Source organism: Rhipicephalus microplus, chromosome 6 (assembly GCF_043290135.1).
Source record: "Rhipicephalus microplus isolate Deutch F79 chromosome 6, USDA_Rmic, whole genome shotgun sequence".
NCBI classification, from domain to species: Eukaryota; Metazoa; Arthropoda; class Arachnida; order Ixodida; family Ixodidae; genus Rhipicephalus; species Rhipicephalus microplus.
This window is the reverse complement of record NC_134705.1, coordinates 96,225,233-96,243,627: the sequence shown is the minus strand read 5'-3', so window position 1 is coordinate 96,243,627 and position 18,395 is coordinate 96,225,233. Positions and strand designations below refer to the sequence as shown.

Sequence of the window (18,395 nt, the reverse complement as noted above, 5' to 3'; positions counted from 1 at the left end):
GTGCTGGTCCCATGTGGCGTTCCAGAAATATGCTGTCTCAATCTTCACCGCCTCTCAGACATTTCTTGTTTGTTCGTTTTTTTTAGCTACATTGACTTAAAAGCTATCTCCTTAAACCCCATCAATATTAGAGCGAAACAATTCAAGTATAACAGCCTTTTTTATGCGTACGTAGCGTTTCCTTTAATGGTTTGCCGCCTCTTATTTTACGGCCCGCTACTGCCACTTTAAATCAAGTGAGCGTGCGCAAAGCTTGCTGCACACTAGGCTCTCTCTTATGGACTCTGTAGTAGAAGTGGGCAGTGTGTGTCTACATATATATACATAGATAGATGAGATGTTTTCCCATCTGGCCTTGGCGGGGTTTGGCAATAACTGCTTCCGCGTACCGCTCGCATTCGTCACCGCCGCCATCTTGAAAAAGCCACAGCCACCCATCAACTTCCCCCGCGATCCTCGCATCTTTGTCGTAGTTCACTTTTCGTTTCTTTATTTACACGGGATGAAAAGAGCCATACGAGCACATTTTCGTGTTTCGATCGTCTGCGCTAAAAGCATTCCCGTTTCACACACGCTTTTTCCCCCTCTTCTCAAAGCTTTCCATCTTGCCCCGCCGCGGTGGTCTAGTGGCTAAGGTACTCGGCTGCTGACCCGCAGGTCGCGGGATCGAATCCCGGCTACGGCGGCTGCATTTCCCATTGAGGCGGAAGTGTTGTAGGTCCGTGTGCTCAGGTTTGGGTGCACTTTAAAGAACACCAGGTGGTCGAAATTTCCGGAGCCCTTCACTACGGCGTCTCTCTTAACCATATGGTGGTTTTGGGACGTTAAACCCAACATATCAATCAAAGCATTCCATCTTCTCTTTGGCTTCAGTGTTTACTCGTTTTTTTACCTTTTTTTAGCTTCTTTTGTCACGTTATTCTTACACCCTTCTTTAGCCATTTCTGTCAGGATGCGTTGAAAAAACTAGCGGATAATTCAATCAGTGAATTGCGACCGGATGAAAGACGAACTTTAAATCTGCGCTGACGTTACCCTATCAAAAGTTCTCATATTGCACTACTTCGTATGGTCATATGAGAACATGCGCGATTTGTATACGTTCATGTGGGATGGTTAATTGTCAGTCACATGTAGGATGAGATTTTTTTTTTTTTTGGCCGGGTGGCCAGCAGTCGCAGCTAACGCTAGCCAACGGTACCAACTGTTTGCTGACAGGCATCACACGGCGAGCACTATTCGACATTCACCCGCCACCCGCCGCGGTTGACTAGTGGTTATCGTGTTTGACTGCCGACCCGAAAGTAGCAGAATCGCATCCCGGCCGCATATCGAGGGAGGCGAAAAACTAGAGTCGCGTGTGCTTGGATTTTGACGCACGTTAAAAAATAACGTGAAAATAAATCCAGATGGTCGAAAGTTTTGAATGTAAAGTCGCATTAATCATTATTAATAACAGTAAGTTAGGAAAGGCAGTGCGCTAGTTATTACGCTATTTGGATTTGGTCATACGTCATCACTATCGGACATCATCCATCATAGACGGCGCTGAAAAAGACCCGCGGAGGCATTGTTTTATTAAAAGGTGAAGGGGAGTACTGCTGGGTGGCTTATCGCTGGCGATTCAAAGTGCCGCCTGCAAGTTAACCCTCTAGTCTGCATGCTCAGATGTTCATTCGAATCTTTCCCGCTTCTTTTGAAGTCAAGCGCGTTTAAATTTTAAGCATATCTCCCCCACGTAAACGCGCATTTACTTCTCCACCATTTTGACGTCGTTTCATTGTTTTGTGCGTTCTGGTCCCTCCAGCGGGTCCATTTGCTTATATGCTTTCCGGCCTCGTCGCGCCGAGTGCATTCCGTTTTGAAGAGGGCTACTTCGAAGTGTCGACATTCCGAAGGAATACGGTCTCGAAAGGGCACTCCAAACTTTTCCATGCAGATGCGTCCCCGCACTACTACTAAGTCCTTCCTTACCACCCGGAAAGCTCCGTTGGTGCGACATTTTTTTCGGGCAGCAACAGCGAGCTTTCGAGGGAACTCGATCTCTCCATTGAAGTCGACAGGCCCGTCGTCTCAAATTTATGCGTCATTCGCGACGATGGCCACGTTCCGCGCATTCCTTTTCTTCGGGGTCGAGTTTCCTTCAGAAGCGTATCCGATTTGGAAAATGTGCCATGTGTCCTCGCGATCATATCCCTTTAGTATGTAAGTGAAGGCGGTTACGCAGATTTATTCTTTCTTTTATTCTCTCTCTCTTTCTGTTCTGTCTCTGTTCTGTTTTTCCATCCGTCTGTCTATCTGTCTGTTTGTCTGTCTGTCTTTTTTTTCTTTTTTTCTTGCTTGCTTTCTTTTAATGTTTTCTTTGTTTCAATGTACGTGCATAAATATCTTTTGGCATTGTTTGGTTTTGTCGATGTACTACGGTCAACAAGCTTAACGGGAACAATCACCTGCACTGCTTCGACTGACGCGCCAGCCAGGAAATGTATGAGTGCTTTTGTCGAGACAACACCTTCGAACTTTCGATAATGTCTCTCTGTGTATCGGTAATATCCCGGCAACGGCATCGAATGCTTCGCCACGCTGGCCTATCCAGACCACGCTGCGCAGCGCTTGCTTTAATTTCGCTGACGCCTGTACATACAATGGTTCGTAGACACGTAATACACAAGACAGATCTAAAAACGTATAGTAAAAGTCTAGGGGTAGGCGGAAGCTTGAAACGGTGAAAAAAGAAATTCTTAGAAGACGGAATGCCGCTGCAGCCAGAGTTTCATGCAGTGATCTTGCTTTCTTGCATCCCTGAAGAGCGTGTGGCTACTCGTCGAGACGTTGTCTGCCGCTTCACAACGTGTTGCAGGGCTTATTCGCCGCTACGGGGTGGATATGTAATGTACCTCGAATTGGTTGCGCGTTATGTCTTAATGTGAAATTTTCACCACACTGTCACTGTTAGTATTCTATCGATACTGCTCGCAAAGAACGCGCGGCACGCACAGGCGACGTGCAAACCTGACCTCCGAGTGTACGCGCTAAGGGCCTGACCACATGCGCTTGTGAAGCGCGTCGGAGCGCGTCTTTCTTGACGCGTCGCCGCGTCCTCTCTCGACGGAGAAACGGGGCGTGCAGAATCGCGCAGCCACGCACCTTTTCTCTCCGCGGCGAGAGCGCACGATGCCGCGTGAAAAACATTGGCCCCGAATCTGCATGCTACACTGCAAATGTCGTCGAAAGACTCGCGTCTCGAAAGTGTGAACAAAACATTAATTTTATGTGCTGCGCAAGAAAATTGGTGAATGGTATTCTGGAGGCGGTGTGTTAGAGTGCCTCGAGCGTGTAACGGAGGCGAACGAGCACATCGAGGCACGTTAGACACAAGCGCCATCTGGCAGTTATCTTCGAAAACGAAGGAAGGCGTGCGCGCCCGCGGGGAAAGATGCGCGCCTGTCTCGGAGCTGATAAGGTGTAGAACGCAAAGCGACGGGCAGGTGCCACGACCGTGCCGTTTTAGCGAAGCGTTGGAAATGTTTGCCTTTTTGAGCACTGCGTTGCACCGTCCGCGCAGCGTGATAAACGCTACGGTCCTTAGAATAACTGGTGTGTGCATTCTCTAGTATAAAGGCACACATACAAAACATCGACGTTTGTTGCGGTGCCTCAGATATGAGCAGTAATTCATTTTCAATCGACAATCGCACAAATATGAACGCTGAAGCTTGAGCAATATTGGTGGGCGCTGCGGATGGGGTTGGCCGTTCAGTGCCTGTTGAGGTATCGTTAAGGGCGGACGAACAGACAAATGTACAGACAGACACACCAAATTTTTTTTCGTCGCAGTTCCCTAAGAAAGACTATCGTCTTTAAAAGGCGCGCGCTGACGCGCTGCAACCAGCGCGTCTGGTCAGGCCTTAGCGGCAGGGCTAATCCGGCGTCGCCTTCGTTCGGCGCTTTCGTGCGTCTCGGCAAAGCTGCTCGAAAGACGCATTCACGCGTGTTTGTATTCGGTGCTCCAGAGGTTCCTCACGCCTTTTTAAATTATTTCATTAGGACGCACGTGTATGCGGCTGACAGGGTATAACGCGCCACATCACCTTTCGCGCCAACGGGCAGCGCGCAAGAACGGCTTAGCGTTTGTACGCAAATGCAAGGCTGCGCGTGTCGCATACGGTTTGTCTGCTGCTCGGCTGTGCGAGTGTGAGGCGCATCGGGGCGTTCTGCCTCTACCTTCCGAAAGTCAAACTCGACTACAAGCACTTACACTTAGGCTATTGCAAACTCGGACGTATACCCTATTTTGTATATGTTACGCATCATTTACCCAAGCATCTTTGCCGACATGGTGGGGAAAGAGCTTCTCTAGAACATATTCACTGGCGGTGTACCAAACTCGCTCATTTACCGAAGATCGCGTCTGTTACATAGGAGGCGGTTATCAGCGGCTCGTTTTTGTCAAGCATTTTTCATTAGATCAAATAAGTGCATAATTCATGCATCTATCACTCTTCAAGATGAAGAATATAACTGCTTGTTAGACAAGACATTAAATTAAACACATGCGCACAGTTTTTCATGAGTCATTGTTTTCTATATATGTTCTTTCTTTTTTTAAGTAAATTTCACTTGTGATTTCAGCGCTATGTCTCTCCTCTGGCCGTCCCTAACCCGTTGCGCTGTAGAATAGTCTACGATGAGCAACATCATGTGACTGGTCGCGTCACTAGAAATTTCGTAATACCACGCAACATCGATAGTCGCGTAATATCACGCAAGATTGCGTAATAGCTATAGTCAAAGAAGATTTTCTCGTCATAAACCGCGTAACAGGTGGTCACGTCACTTAAATCGCAACGTGAGGCAACAAGTAGTCGCATGGCATGTCTCTCTAAATGTAGCCATACTTAGTACTGCCAAAAAAAAAAAAAACTACACCGTCCCCCTCTAAAGGGAACTATGAGTAGCATGCGAAGCAGCTCGTGGGTCGACGTAAAGTTAGGCTTGGCACGGGCACCTTGCCCCATGTCCTTGCAAGGGGGGCCACACCACGAATTCACTGTAGTTTCATCGGCAGAATCTCGTTCCCTGACGCCATCACATGATTGCTGAGAGAGTGTAAGGCGCTAGCGCATGAGCGCGTTGCAACAGTGCTTGAACAAGCTGTTGCACATGCGCATGCAGTAAAGGGGGCTATGCACACCGCATTGAGCTTCACCATAAGCTGCTTCGCATCCAGAACTTTGATTGATTTGTGGGGTTTAAAGTCCCAAAACCACCATTTGATTATGAGAGACGCCGTAGTGGAGGGCTCTGGAAAATTTGACCACCAGGGGTTCTTTAACGTGCACCCAAATCTGAGTACACGGGCCTACAACATTTCCGCCTCCATTGGAAATGCAGCCGCCACAGCCGGGATTTGATCCCGCGACCTGCGGGTCGCATCTAAAACTTAGCATCTCTAGCAAATGCTCGGCGTTTGCAACAAAAGTTAGCTAAGTCGAACGCTATAGCTCCGCTGATGGTTCTAGTTTTTTTTAAGGCAAGCTGCACACTTTTGAGGGATGAAGGTCCTAAAGACCTAGCCTTGTCGGTGTCCGTCACGCTACACAAAATCGAAACCGAACTGCTGCTGACGAGAAACCAGAACATCTGCGTAAGAAACGGACTTTATGTGCACATCAGTCAAGTACGAGTATATGACAGGACAATGCATCGCTTGCGTTGTCCGTCGGTCTGTCCGTGCGTTCCGGCATCTGTCTGTCCGTCCATCTGTGCGTCCGTCGCTTCGTCTACCTGTCCGTCCTTTATACTTGTCGGTGATTTCAACGTAGGGATTTGAGAATCTTCGGGCCTAGCTTGATCCACTCATCATTCACTTCGTAGATATGCGTGTATTTGTTTTCGATATATATAATTGTAGATGCTTTGTTCTAACTCAGCCCGACCATGTGACGTCAGACTGAACATTAACATCGCCGCCAGGGCTTTTAGGGCTAACTGAACTCATTCGTCGTCGTGTAAAACGGAGCTCAGCGACCGTGGCAATATGCATATTCTAGGAACGTGAAACGTTCTCTGACGACGTTTGGTGATTCAAGCTTCGAGCTTTTTACGGCACATTCGAGGTGTAAGCAAGCAAATAAAGATTTATGTTTGGACTATGGTCGTCATGACGCCACTGTTAGAGAGAGCTTTATTTCGCGCGTTTGCAAATTTATGGTCTCGGCGTGGCGTTTGCACCCGAGTTCGGCTGCGTACGGTTCGGCGAAACGCACAGCGCCTGCCACCGCCAGCCTACAAATCTTCATTCGCCCCTGACGTATGCAAATTAAACTCATCTCGAGTGGCACGGGTGTTCTTTGCTTCCGGCTTACTTGCGGTCAGGATACCTGGTGCTTGTAGAGGCAATACGCGGCCGCTGTGTAGGAGGAAGTAACTATGTAGCGCGGATGGCTTTGCAGAAGGGGGAGGGGTATGATGAATGGTTGGAAAGCTGGGGTTACCTGCCGGCTTAAGGTGGAGGACGCGCTTCTGAAGGGTACATTGTGTCGCGCGTTGGTTCTGCATACGCTTATATGCGCAGCTTTTTGTAGTTCGTAATTTTGAACAGATTAAAAAAAAAAAGGCGCGGCGCAAGAAACCGACGCAGACACAAGATGTACAAAAGAACACTTCGGAGCGCCGCTTTATCAAATACTTTTACTTATTCACCACACAATGTACAAGATAACGATATAAAGAAGGATGTCGTATAGTGTAAACTGAAATCGGACCTCCTATGCAATATAAGCATAAATATTTGATTCGCAATAACAGTATAGCAAGGATGGTAAGATTTCAAGGTACAAATAACGACATACAGGTACAATGAAACGACAAGGTTATAATCAGCTGTGTGTCATCGGTAATGTAAACTATCAGTATAAAAAGTTAGCTGAAACAAAAAAAGAAAAGAACAATTTGAGAAGAGAATGATAAGTCGATAAAAAGTAGGCTATACGGAATGAATGCCTCATAACAAAAACTTTTTCTATACTTGACAATGTTTATAGATTTTAGGGTTTTTATTAGAAATAGTAATAGATTCCAAAATGCTATGGCGGTGGTGTGAACGGTCTGTTTGCCATAATTAGTTCGCACTTGGGGCAAAATGAATTTAAGCTGCGCGAAATGAGTTGGGTTAGTATTAAGTAAAGATGATGAAAGAAATAATGACAATGAGATGTTTTCTTTAATTAATTTAAACGTGAAAGTTGCGTGATTGTACTATACAAGAGCGGCAATATCGAGAATTTTATGTTCTTGTCGCAACTGCTTAGCATTGTATAGGTGGGGGGAGCATTTTTTACTTCATGGTGGTCAACTATTGTCTCGCTCATTTTGTTCATTTTTTTTTTGCTTGCTTTTAACCTTTGTTTATGGACTCTCGCCGGTCCCACTGATTTCTCGCTGCCGGTTAGTTTTAACTGTGAAGCTGAACTATAGCCTTAATTTGTGCGTGCAGCCTGGTTAAAAACTGTCATCATCGTAAGTATGTATGTGCTGGAGAAATTGGGCAACGGCAGTTTCTTTTCTGTGATTTTTCATATATGCAACACACCCTGCTGCGACATTCGCTAGGCATCGCAGCAGTCTGTTCTCGAACCTTCTGTTGGGTATGAGTGCCCTCGCTGTTGCGATCTGCGCAGCCGCAACTGGCGCGGGCTTTACTGCAAACGCTCGTGGTGTATTTTTGTTTTGTGGCGCCAGGGCTGAATTTGATGAAAGAGCGCTGTGTTTTCGCCAATCTCCGCGTTGTTAATGTCTGTGTACGTCGGAATAAAGAAAGCACTCTCTGGAATCTAGATGGCTGCTACACTTGTGAAATCATCGCGCCGCTGCCTATCGAAGCCTGTAATGATTCTGACGCTTGCCTTGCGTGAACTTCTGTGCGTCCTAGTTGATTTTGGTGCTGTCGTTTTGGGCGTCACGGTGCCCAGATTTTTTCAAGAAAACGTAATGTGAATGTTTTATTATTTTCCTTTTCGTGTGATGCTCTGTGTGTTCATTTGTATTTGTTGTTTTTGGGAACAACTCGATGTTTTTACCCGTGGGCACAAGCAGCTTCGCAGCACCATTGGTTCAATCAATCACCACGGGATTCGCGGGGTGTACGTGGATTTTACTCAAATTATTTATGATGGGCAAGGCTAAGTGTAACTTATATGATAGATTATTACTGGGGCTAAATGTATGTGACGAAACATGTCACAACAGGAGTTCTTACATGTACGGTACCTTAATTGACGCACCTATTGATAAATATTCGTTATAGATGAACTTCATAATGCATGATCGTGTATGATGTTCTGTGCGCTTAGCGTCATCCCATTTATTGAAACCTTAGTGTTGTTCTTGTAGATCGGAACATGACCATTTCGCCCCTTATATAGGTTGATATTGCGATGAAAGACCAGCCTTTCAGGAGATTTGACGTAATTATTGACTGCATAATTTGAAGCTGTTGAAGAAGGAGTTTGCAATATTTAACACAGGACCGTGGGTTCGATTCCTGGCTGCGACGGCTACGTTTGACGGCGCACGTTTAGAATAATTAGACATCTTACTATGCCGCAGGTGTAGGAATTTAATACAGTGCCACGGTACGCGATGTCCTCGGCTGTGCGTTCTTTAAACGTTAAACCTCACAAAATTACTCGACAACGGAGTAAGACGAAATGTCATTGTGTTCATCAAAACGATAAATCGCGTTTGATTCGAATATGCATCATTGCTGCATTTTAATGTCCACGCACTGCAGGACGGAAGTATAATCTTCAATTTTTCGTCACTTCTGTGGAGGAATTTCTAGATACAGCTGCAAATTTTCGGCTGATAGTGGAAGTCCATGTACCGCCCATCACTCCCGTGCTTGGCGACTTCCACCAAGACATGTTTATTGCGAGGAAAGGTGAATCGGAAAGGTGAATGTAGTGTAACCTACAGGTGGTGTCGTCATACTTATCAAGTCTTAAAATGTCCTCTATGCATGCTTAGTATAAAGCTCACATTGTGCGATTGTCCGGGTGCTTCAACCCTGTGCCTTTCGTGGCACTTTTTCCCTATTACTAACTGTCTGTGCCGTTACTCTTTCCCATTCTGCCACCCCTTCACCCTCTTCCTATCGGTCGAAACCTTCTCTCTCCCAGAGCAAGGAAGCTGGCATACGAACTTTAGTTGCTCTTGACGAACAAGGAGGTAAGCATTGATGCTTGTGACGTCACGCTCCGGATGGTGTGACGTCGTGCTTTGGAGATTTTATTTGACCTGCACGCGAGCACTGCCACCTCTCTTGCTCTCAGATTTTCAATTTCCTTTATATAGTTATAGTGAAGCACATATATGATTATTTATTTGCCTGTGTCATACTTGTGTTGCTGCTATGTCTGTAGCCCCTTTGGTGGTGTAGTGTTTTTTTTATTTGTTTACCATGTTGAAGTTCGCACCTTTTGTTCCATTACTTCAATGCATGCCGCCAGTGTCTGCTTGCGTAGTGCGGTATTTATCTCTTTTATGATTATTTAATGTTGAGTAACATTACGCTTTTCTGTCTTTGAAACAAATCCGGCAAATCTTCCGCGCAAGAACTATCATTTGTAGTATTCCGCAGCTCAACAAATACGGCTCTCGCATTTCTTTTTTTTTTTTTACGAGTGCTGTTGCCAGGCGTTGGGCGCCATCTTGTAGCACTTTACAGTGCCGGCGTCCGTGAATTCAACATGTGTCAATGTTAATCTAATAAAGGTTTGAACGAGCCGAACAGACATATGTAGCTTGTCTGCAGAGGCACTTGTAGATTGCGTCTTCTTGCCGGAGAGCCATTCTGCAGGCCGACCCGTACTACCTTATCGTGTCAGGCTGGATTTATTAAATTATCGCGATGGGGCCTTTGGCAGTTCGAAATCGAAAGGAAGCCCTACGCACTACGCAAGCTCGATCACTGCGGCAAACGCTGTAGTTTTGTAGTTCGCGCTTTCTCATTTTTGCCTTTTCTTCTTTTTCTTTTTTTTTTTCTTATCTTTTCATGGTTCTCAATCGCCGCACCTTGGTTCATCCTGCGCTGTGCTGCACCGCCGTTGATTACCTCTGCGCACCGGACCCGCACTGCGCCTGCCACATCAATGCACGCCTGTTTCGCCCCGGCCGTATCTTTTGTTTCTTTTATTTGGTTATTTCGTTTATCACGGCTGGGATTACACCAATGTGCTTTCCCACCCATGCGTCGCAATCGGCACCTGCTTTGGTGGATGCACCCGTGGCTTTGTTTTGACGTATTTTTTTCGGACCATTTTTTTTTTCAATGTCTGCATGGCTTTTGGAACATCGCTTTCCCAAACACCTCTACGTTTTGAATGTGTTTGCGACGTTTGAAAATCGGGTTATGCAATTCTGCTTTGTTCTGTGAAATGTACAATGCTGCGGTTGAAAACTGCACCTCCACGCACTGGCTTGGAACTTATTGTGTGTGTGTGTGTGCGTCATGCAATATCGTATGCCGCATACATTAGGCACAGGACGCTGGTGTCAAAACAATCGTAGAACTTGACAAGCAAGGCGGTAAGGGCTACTGACAACATTGCAGTCGCAAGAACGCGCCAGCTTGCCAGCTTTGTGGATAATAGACTGTCACAGCTCTAATAACTAGCGTTGCGTCACGCTGTATGATGGGGACCTCAACCTCAATGAGCGTAATACTATTCATTCACTGCCGCTTAAGGCGCGTTCCCACCGAGCACGGAGCCCGCAAGCATGTCCACCAATCTGGGACATCAACTAGTGCGGCCAAGCCGACCCCAAAGGGAAGCGCTGGGCCTAACGCTATGCAGTTCTTCAAAAAATGATTACTGAGCATTGCCTGATTTTTCGCTAATTGAACCTCAGGCACCTAATGCTGACAACGTCCTTATGCTGTACAACGTGATTAGCTTTAGTTCGCCTGCTGGATTTTTTTTCCCGAGACACTCTTTTGTATTAGTTGAAAATGTATGGCGGGATTTTTGAAAAGCTAATTGTAGCGCAACGATAAGTTATTCTCTGCTTGCTCTATAGTGGCATGTGCGGTATGACAACCTGTCTTTGTGTTCGCATTTTCGTTGAGTTACGCAAGATTTTTTTTTTCCTGAAGAGCTTTCCCAAATCGATAGTACAGAAAAGCAGCATTGCAGGTGTAAAATAATCGCCTGTCGGTAAATCAGTGAGAAAGTAGACGTTGATCATAATAAAACCGCATTAAAAGTCTGCAGATGTGTTCAGACCGATCGCTTTCTCCGTGGCGGGCACGAGGCAATCCACCCATTCAAGGTACTATACTATATATACTATACTATACTAGACTATACTATACTATACTATGTATACTATACTATACTATACTATACTATACTGCGCCCATGCGTTTCGGGCGCTGATTGGCTGCGGCCAAAGCGGCCAACTTTTCCGCTCGGAGAAAACCGGTCCAGGCGCGATCCCGAGAAGCGTCCGTGGATTTTCCGCTTTGGTGGATAATCTGCGTCCGCTTTACGGATCCGCCTCTCCGCTTTCCGGATTCGTGCTCGGTGTGAACATGCCTTTAATGCATCCACTTTGCGTCAAACGTCACGTAGAGCGTGGCACAGCAGTAGAATATCGCGCCAAGTTGTACTGGGCAATTTCTAGTGAACCGTAGCCCTATTACGACAGATTAGTGTGCGCAGTCGACATGCGATGTCTATTTTTGTAGCGCGAAAGAAATGATTCAAAGAATCCGAAGAAAGAAAAGTAATCCACAGAACGAGTGGTAAAAAAGTGGCCTGGGTGATATAACCACAAGTCGCTCAAGAGCAAGTTCTATTGAACTACAGCGAATAATATTATGATCTGTGTGGCTTGCAGAGACAATTTTATCTCCACCGTAGTGCTGCTATATTTTTTTTCTTTCGGCTTCCTAATATAACCTGCGAATCTCGTGCACACAAAACTCATATTTTCACTTAAACTCTATGTGTTTTCATGACGACAATGAAGTACCCTTAGCGTCTTTTGATGCACTTACTCTTGCGTTACAATTAAGTAGCATTATCATTGTGCTCTTGGATGACTATCCTAACGAATCATTCGCTCAACACTGCTGGGAAGCGTTAATATCACTAAAGGGCCTAGCGTGCTCAGCTCTCTTCATCTTGCTGGAATGTATTTTATTCTGCACTTACCTTGCGGAAAATTTCAATGCGTAGAGTGTACAATGTCACGCTTTAAGAGATCGCCCCGTCGGCTAGTGCTGCCGCGTATGCGTGAACGCCATCTGGCGCGCGATGCCTTGTTGCTGTGCCTGCGCAGAGCAACTGGACCGCATCGAAGAAGACATGGACAAAATCAACGCCGACATGAAAGAGGCCGAGAAGAACCTCACTGGTATGGAGAAGTGCTGTGGCATCTGCGTCTGTCCTTGCCAGAAGTGAGTATTTCCTCCTCCTTGTGTCACGCTTAAAGTTTTCTACTCTGTACTATTGGTGTCGCACTGAACGTGAACAGCAGTAAGCGTTAGCCGTTCAGATTTCGTCACCTTGGACATGCGCAGTGCTGTCAAACTGGTGTGCTGCGCACCTGTCGGTGGTGATGACTGTGACGCCATACCGTTGATGATGCTTGCCGCCGTTCGCGTTTCATTTGACGCCGGTATTGTTCCTGTTTTGCCATGCTCTTTTTCCTCAAGCTTACGAAGAAGCAGAAATGAAAAGTGTTGCATTGGGTGGCACTCCCCATAGCGTACCTTGAGTAGCTTTCCTGTTGGTAGGGGTGTTTTATTCATTTGTTTTTTCAAACTTTTTTTACTTTTATACCTTCGTGTAGTCGTTTGTGGGGTGTTTTTTTTTTTTTTTTTACTGTTGGCGAACACCGTCGCACTCAAACTCAAAGGATCTGGTTTGATACCTGGCAGCGGCCGCTTGTTACGACATGCAGATAACACCTATGTGCTCAAATTTAAGCTCCCCAAGTTGTGTATATTAATTCGTAGTCCTGCTTTACTACACGTTTCGGAGTCGAATCGCTGTTGTGCCACGTGAAGGTGAAAATAAATCTAACCCCCGTATTCACAAACGCTCCTCGACCTTCGCTTGACAGAGTTGAGTACTGCGCCACCACTCAACTTAGAAGGAAGTTGCGCTACTCAAGAATCGCAGCATATTATGACTTGCCGTGCCTAGAGATGGCGCTCCCATTTGTTTTTCTCAAGTGAAAGTGAAGCTTGAGTGTAGGGACGTTCCAGAATGCAGGGGTCAAGCTATTCTCGAGTCAGGGAGATTCGAAACCCGCCTCTTTTAAGTGGCTCTGGACTCCAGCAGTTCGTATTAACGTCGCCCTGGCCCGCGAATAGTCACGATCATTGGAAATTTAATATTAGCCGCGCCGTAATATGTATGTACATGTCGCCTGAAGGAATATACTTTATATGTGTAGAATGTTGAATGTTCCGTGCTCTCGCAACAATATCGTGCCACTACCGCTTATGCTAGAACTTTAATTCCCATAGTGTCGTTGCCGCCACTGTGCTCCAGTCGATAACCTTCGCAGTCCGTTTTATTTGGCACGTGCAGGAGAGAAAATAGTTGATAAAAGGAAAAACCTTTGCGAAATTTAGCATTTTTGTAAGAAAAGCACCATCAGCACGCACTATTTCGCATATGTATGGTTGCATAATCTCTATGAAAGCTCCGTAGACCTTTGGCAAGTGCCGCGCTTCTATAGGCATTCATGTGTTCATTGACCCTCGTGCATGTATTCACACTCCGCTTAAATAAGTGACGTTTTAAAATGTAAAATGTTGGTAGAGATAGCGTGGAACCGTCTCAGAGGGGTCTCTTGCCGGAGACTGTCGCAACACCGCGCCTCTGCGCCACGAGTGTTTTATTTGCGTATGTCGAAAGATGCCTATATAATGAACATCGACACTCGAAAAAAATTTTTTTTCGCGATCACTGCTTATAGCGTGCTCGAATCGACTTCATCACCTACTCTGGACACGCGCAGTTCGGACCGATGCAGTCGCGCCCCCTATTACTATACGGTGACCTTTTGAAGTATTCTCACTGCTGCACGTGTTTTTTCGGGAAGCGGAGGAACGACCCACCTTTCCCTCTTTTATAAGCGCCCCAAAGAACGCATCGATATGCAACTCGATATAGCTGAAACGGCTGCAAAAATGCAGCGTACTCTTTTGTGCATCGATGCGACGGCATTGGACTTCTTTTCGCATTTAAGTGTTGCCCAACTGCGTCAACCGTTCAGCGTGCGTTGCAGACCCTTCATCGCCCTATGCAAACTACGACCCGCGGCCATTTAGAACTTTTCTTTTCTTTCGACCCCACACTTGAAGAAAAAAAAAAAGAGTAAGAACTAGCGTCTGTATAGAGCCACGTTTGCAAGAGTTCCACGTTACTGATACGCGTATACTTAACCCTTATATTCAACAGCTCAGTCATTCAAAGAAGAGAAGTGAATGGAGGCTCGGTGGTGGGATCGAATGACCTATCGCATGTACTTGGGTCTGTCTTTCCACGCTGAAAGACACAGATCGCGTCACAAGCACAGGCGACTTTTATACTTGCATTCGGTTTTTAGGTACTTCTCTTTATTTGTTTAGGCAGGGTGATGACCTCTTACTGTCAGCAGTGACTCAGTTGGTGTCCTTTTCCTCTCTCTTTTTCTTTTTTTATTGCTTGGCAAGCAAAGCACTGTCTTGAAAACTAAGTGCACTATAGCCCGATCAGAGGTTCAGTGTACTGTGGTTAGCATGGTCACAGACTTAACCCATATTAGGCTTGTGGCGCGGTCGTAGAGGGCCTTCAATACGACTCATTCGATAAATATTTAACGTCCTTAGGCCAAAGGCTTTGTATGTTAGTCATGGGCCGTTAGACCTCAGGCCTGCTTACTTAGTTCTCATATGTAAGATGCCTGCAAGAAAGCCACTGTTGGTAGGACCGTGATTGCGTACAGTAGCCGATTAACGCGTTTCAAGTATCCGCTGCTGGTCGCACAGTGTCTTAGAAGACAACCGAATCTTTGGGTTAGGTCTAAGGCCGAGTTTTAGGTCCCTTAGGCGTAAGACCCGCATACTCAGTAGCCCTATAAGACATCTGCAAAAGACTCGTTCTCTATCGGATAGTGGTCGCGGTCACGCCACTGTGGCGAATATATAGCGTAAGCGTACGCAAATTTAGCGCTCCCGATCGGGATCATTTGCATAACGTATGCACGGTCTTGATATGGACCCGCATGTTTGTTCCCGATGACAAAGTAAACAGTGGAGCCGAGTCCTTTCGGCATTGAATGACCATCTGAAGTATCTGCGCGATCTCTTTTTCGGAGTGGTTTTATCTAAAAAGAACTAAATATGAAATGAGAAGACGCAGGGGGCAAATAAATAAAGAGAGCAGCTGGCGAAAGAAATGTTCTGGTCAGATTTGCACTAAATGACCTCGATGTAGCCCCCCAAAATATTGTCATCTGCGGCCTCGAAAAATATTTGCGCTGATGTGATGTGATCGTTTCGAGCACGCTATGCGCTTTTATGTTATTGTCGCAGCCGCGTGCACCGATGTTGTCCTTTTTCTTCGACCTTCGCGATGCCGGGTGGCACGCCTATTCACGATATTTTTATGCCTTTTTTGTTGCACGTTGTAACGGTGTAATTTGATGAGGGCACGTGTCTGAACCCCCGTAGAGTCAAGATAGATTATTTCTGATCTCTATTTATACTACATGCAGTGCATCGTCTTTTCTATGCTTCACATTCGTTGGTCTACACGTGCCGTACGTTTGGTGAATTTCTGTGTTTTGTGATGCTTCTCGGAGTGTTGTCGGAGAAAACACACGTGCACCTCGTCCAGAATGGGTGGTGAGGGCTGACGGACCCGAGTGCGCAAACGTGTTTGTGGCCTGTTTACTTTCATATTGCTGCCTGTATACGTATTTGCACGGTGATGTGCGTCAAAGTGCTTTAGCTTGAATGGAACATACGCCACGTGGACGAGGAAACGACAGCGAAGAGATGAGATCGATTAAGAAGAACCAGGATAGAGGCCAGTGGTACATGGTGTCTAAACTTATTGCGCGCTATACTATTCAAGAAAATCGATGAACGATGGACGAAACGTGACAACGATTTTCTTTTATTGTGGCGCGCAAAAAGTTTACACGATATCATGTGTCCTTAAATTAATCTCGTTCCATGATCGTCGAGAAGCGAAAACACTCCCACATTTCTGATGTTTCGTGTGTGGCTTTGTAAATAGGACGTGCCACTACCGTAATTATATAGCCTCGTTTCATGCATACCATCCAACGCTGTATAGAGTCTAGTATTTTCGTTTGGTGGCTGCTTAAAAATATTTGTTGGAGCCAGCCAACTATATGCCAAACGTTTTCGCTTATTTGTTATAGCTAGTAATTTTCTCGGCATTTGAGAATGTAGCGATTATTAATTATGATCTTCTTTGAAGTGCTGACAGAACCAAGAAACTAGACTTGCTACGACTTTATCTGTGACCCGCGTTCCCAACAACAAACAGTTTGGTGGCTTTACCAATGAATACACTGAATTGTTCTTTGTGTCCTCAGTAATGACGGTATGTGATTTGCTACATTCGAAAGAATTCCTCTACGTTAGGAAGTTGTTAGTACGCTGCTTTGCGGCTTTGATTTCCATTTAAATGGAGGAAGTGATCATACTTGGATATTCATACTGGTGCCTTGCACTGGTTGCATACCAGCTGCTGTTTTCGTAGATCGTTGACTGTTTGTTGAACATGTGCTTGTTTAACTGCTGTTTTGTTTCTATTTCAGTTACAGGTATGCTTTTCTGATTTTCTGTTGTTTTGGTGTGTTTGTTATTTATTTCAATATTAGTTTCTGCAGCAGTGTTGTTTTTTATTATATTATTTCTAGTGTCACTGATTTCTTTTTTTGTTTTTCCTTTTGTTCTTTTCCCCACCCCCATGCCCTCCTCTCTTTCTCTTATTCTTCGTACCCCGATCTTCATTTTTACATTCTTACTTGTATCACTAACTTCCTGCACTTCCACGCTATTTACTGGCCGCCCCCCTCGTAACGTTGTATCCTTGCTGTTTTAAATTCCATCACCAATCGACTTTCCCTTAATTCTAAATTGTCTTAATTTTTTAACGCTTTCGCGTTCGTAAATGTGGATTTATTGCAGCCCCATTGATGTGTACGTCCTCATTCTCATATTATATTTAAACATCTCAACACCAACATCGATTGGCAGCTGTTAATCATACAGTCTGAAAACTTTGTAAAGAAACAGGAACCATCACTTTGCTTTTCGATCTGTCTGGTTTTGTTCCCGGTTGCGTTGATTTATCGTGGGTTTGGTTCAATTAGAACTCCTGTCGCACTTATCGGACTTTCTCGGAAATACGGTGTAGCGACCCCTCTCCGTCCGTTCCTTTTGTGCTTGTCGGGGTCCTTTGTTGAACCCTGTCACTTGCATGGAGATCCAACTCGGTTGGTTGCCTGCCTAGACCGCGGATCTGGCTTGCAAATTTTATGCTCAGTTAACGAGCTCTCCGGCTGGATTACTTCGTATCCCGCCCGTCTGGGGGCGGAGGGTCGCTGGGGGTGAATTCTTTGTCCGGCAGATTAAGCGTCGCTCCAGCGCGTATCTCTGGTTGCTTTTTTTTTTTTGCTTACCTTTCTTTCAAGCTACGGAAAAAAAAAACGAAACGCGATGCTAATGAATGCCTGAAGCTTTTGTCGCGATTTAAATTACGACAAACAGCGATTAATCAGAGTGTCTCTCGGGAAAAGTCTATCCGTTTGGTTTCGTTTCGTCGCTCGCCTCGTTGTCGTTTATTCCGCAGCTGGTCGAAGCGGTCCCGCTTGTTGCCACTGTGGTCTCCATATAGCCTTGCGTTGTACAGGTACCTGCTTTGTACATCGTTCGGACTTTCCGTATCATGGTGTTTTTCTTGTTAAACTCTTGGATTCTGAGATAGCCAATCGGCCTTTTAAAGGGCCACTCATGAACCCGTGGTGAAGGACGAGGGGTTGTTGTTTTCTCCTCTCCTTCGCTACCCTTCGCACAAGCGATGCATCCTGTTCGCCCCTCTTGTTCTTAAGGGAACGTGAATAATGTCGGCACTAAGCGCTAGAACCTATCAGTATTTCGCGCTTCTCGACTTAACTTTGTTGTCGCTGCTTACGCTGTTGTAAACGCATCAAAGAAATGTGGTGGTGGTGGTGGTGGCAGTGGTTAGAAGAAGAAAAACGCACCTAATTTCTGCAGCCTGGTGGGGAGCATGGCGCAGTGCCTTAAAGAAGTGTAAACGGTTGATCCTGCTCTATATTCGTGCAAGACTGAG

General features: G+C 45.7%; 1 protein-coding gene across 12 annotated transcripts in view; it reads left to right on the top strand.

Moving 5' to 3' along the window:
• Positions 1-18,395, top strand: part of Snap25 (Synaptosomal-associated protein 25kDa) — a 339,638-nt gene that overhangs the window by 264,125 nt on the left and 57,118 nt on the right. For 7 of the 12 annotated variants that reach the window (XM_037418939.2, XM_075866231.1, XM_075866227.1 and 4 more), the window contains 2 exons: positions 10,542-10,590; positions 12,349-12,466. In XM_037418939.2, coding sequence (XP_037274836.1) covers positions 10,542-10,590; positions 12,349-12,466 — 167 coding nt within the window. Of the gene's footprint in view, positions 1-9,182; positions 9,232-10,541; positions 10,591-12,348; positions 12,467-18,395 lie in introns of all 12 variants that reach the window. The other 5 variants (XM_037418938.2, XM_075866234.1, XM_075866233.1 and 2 more) reach the window with 1 other exon arrangement.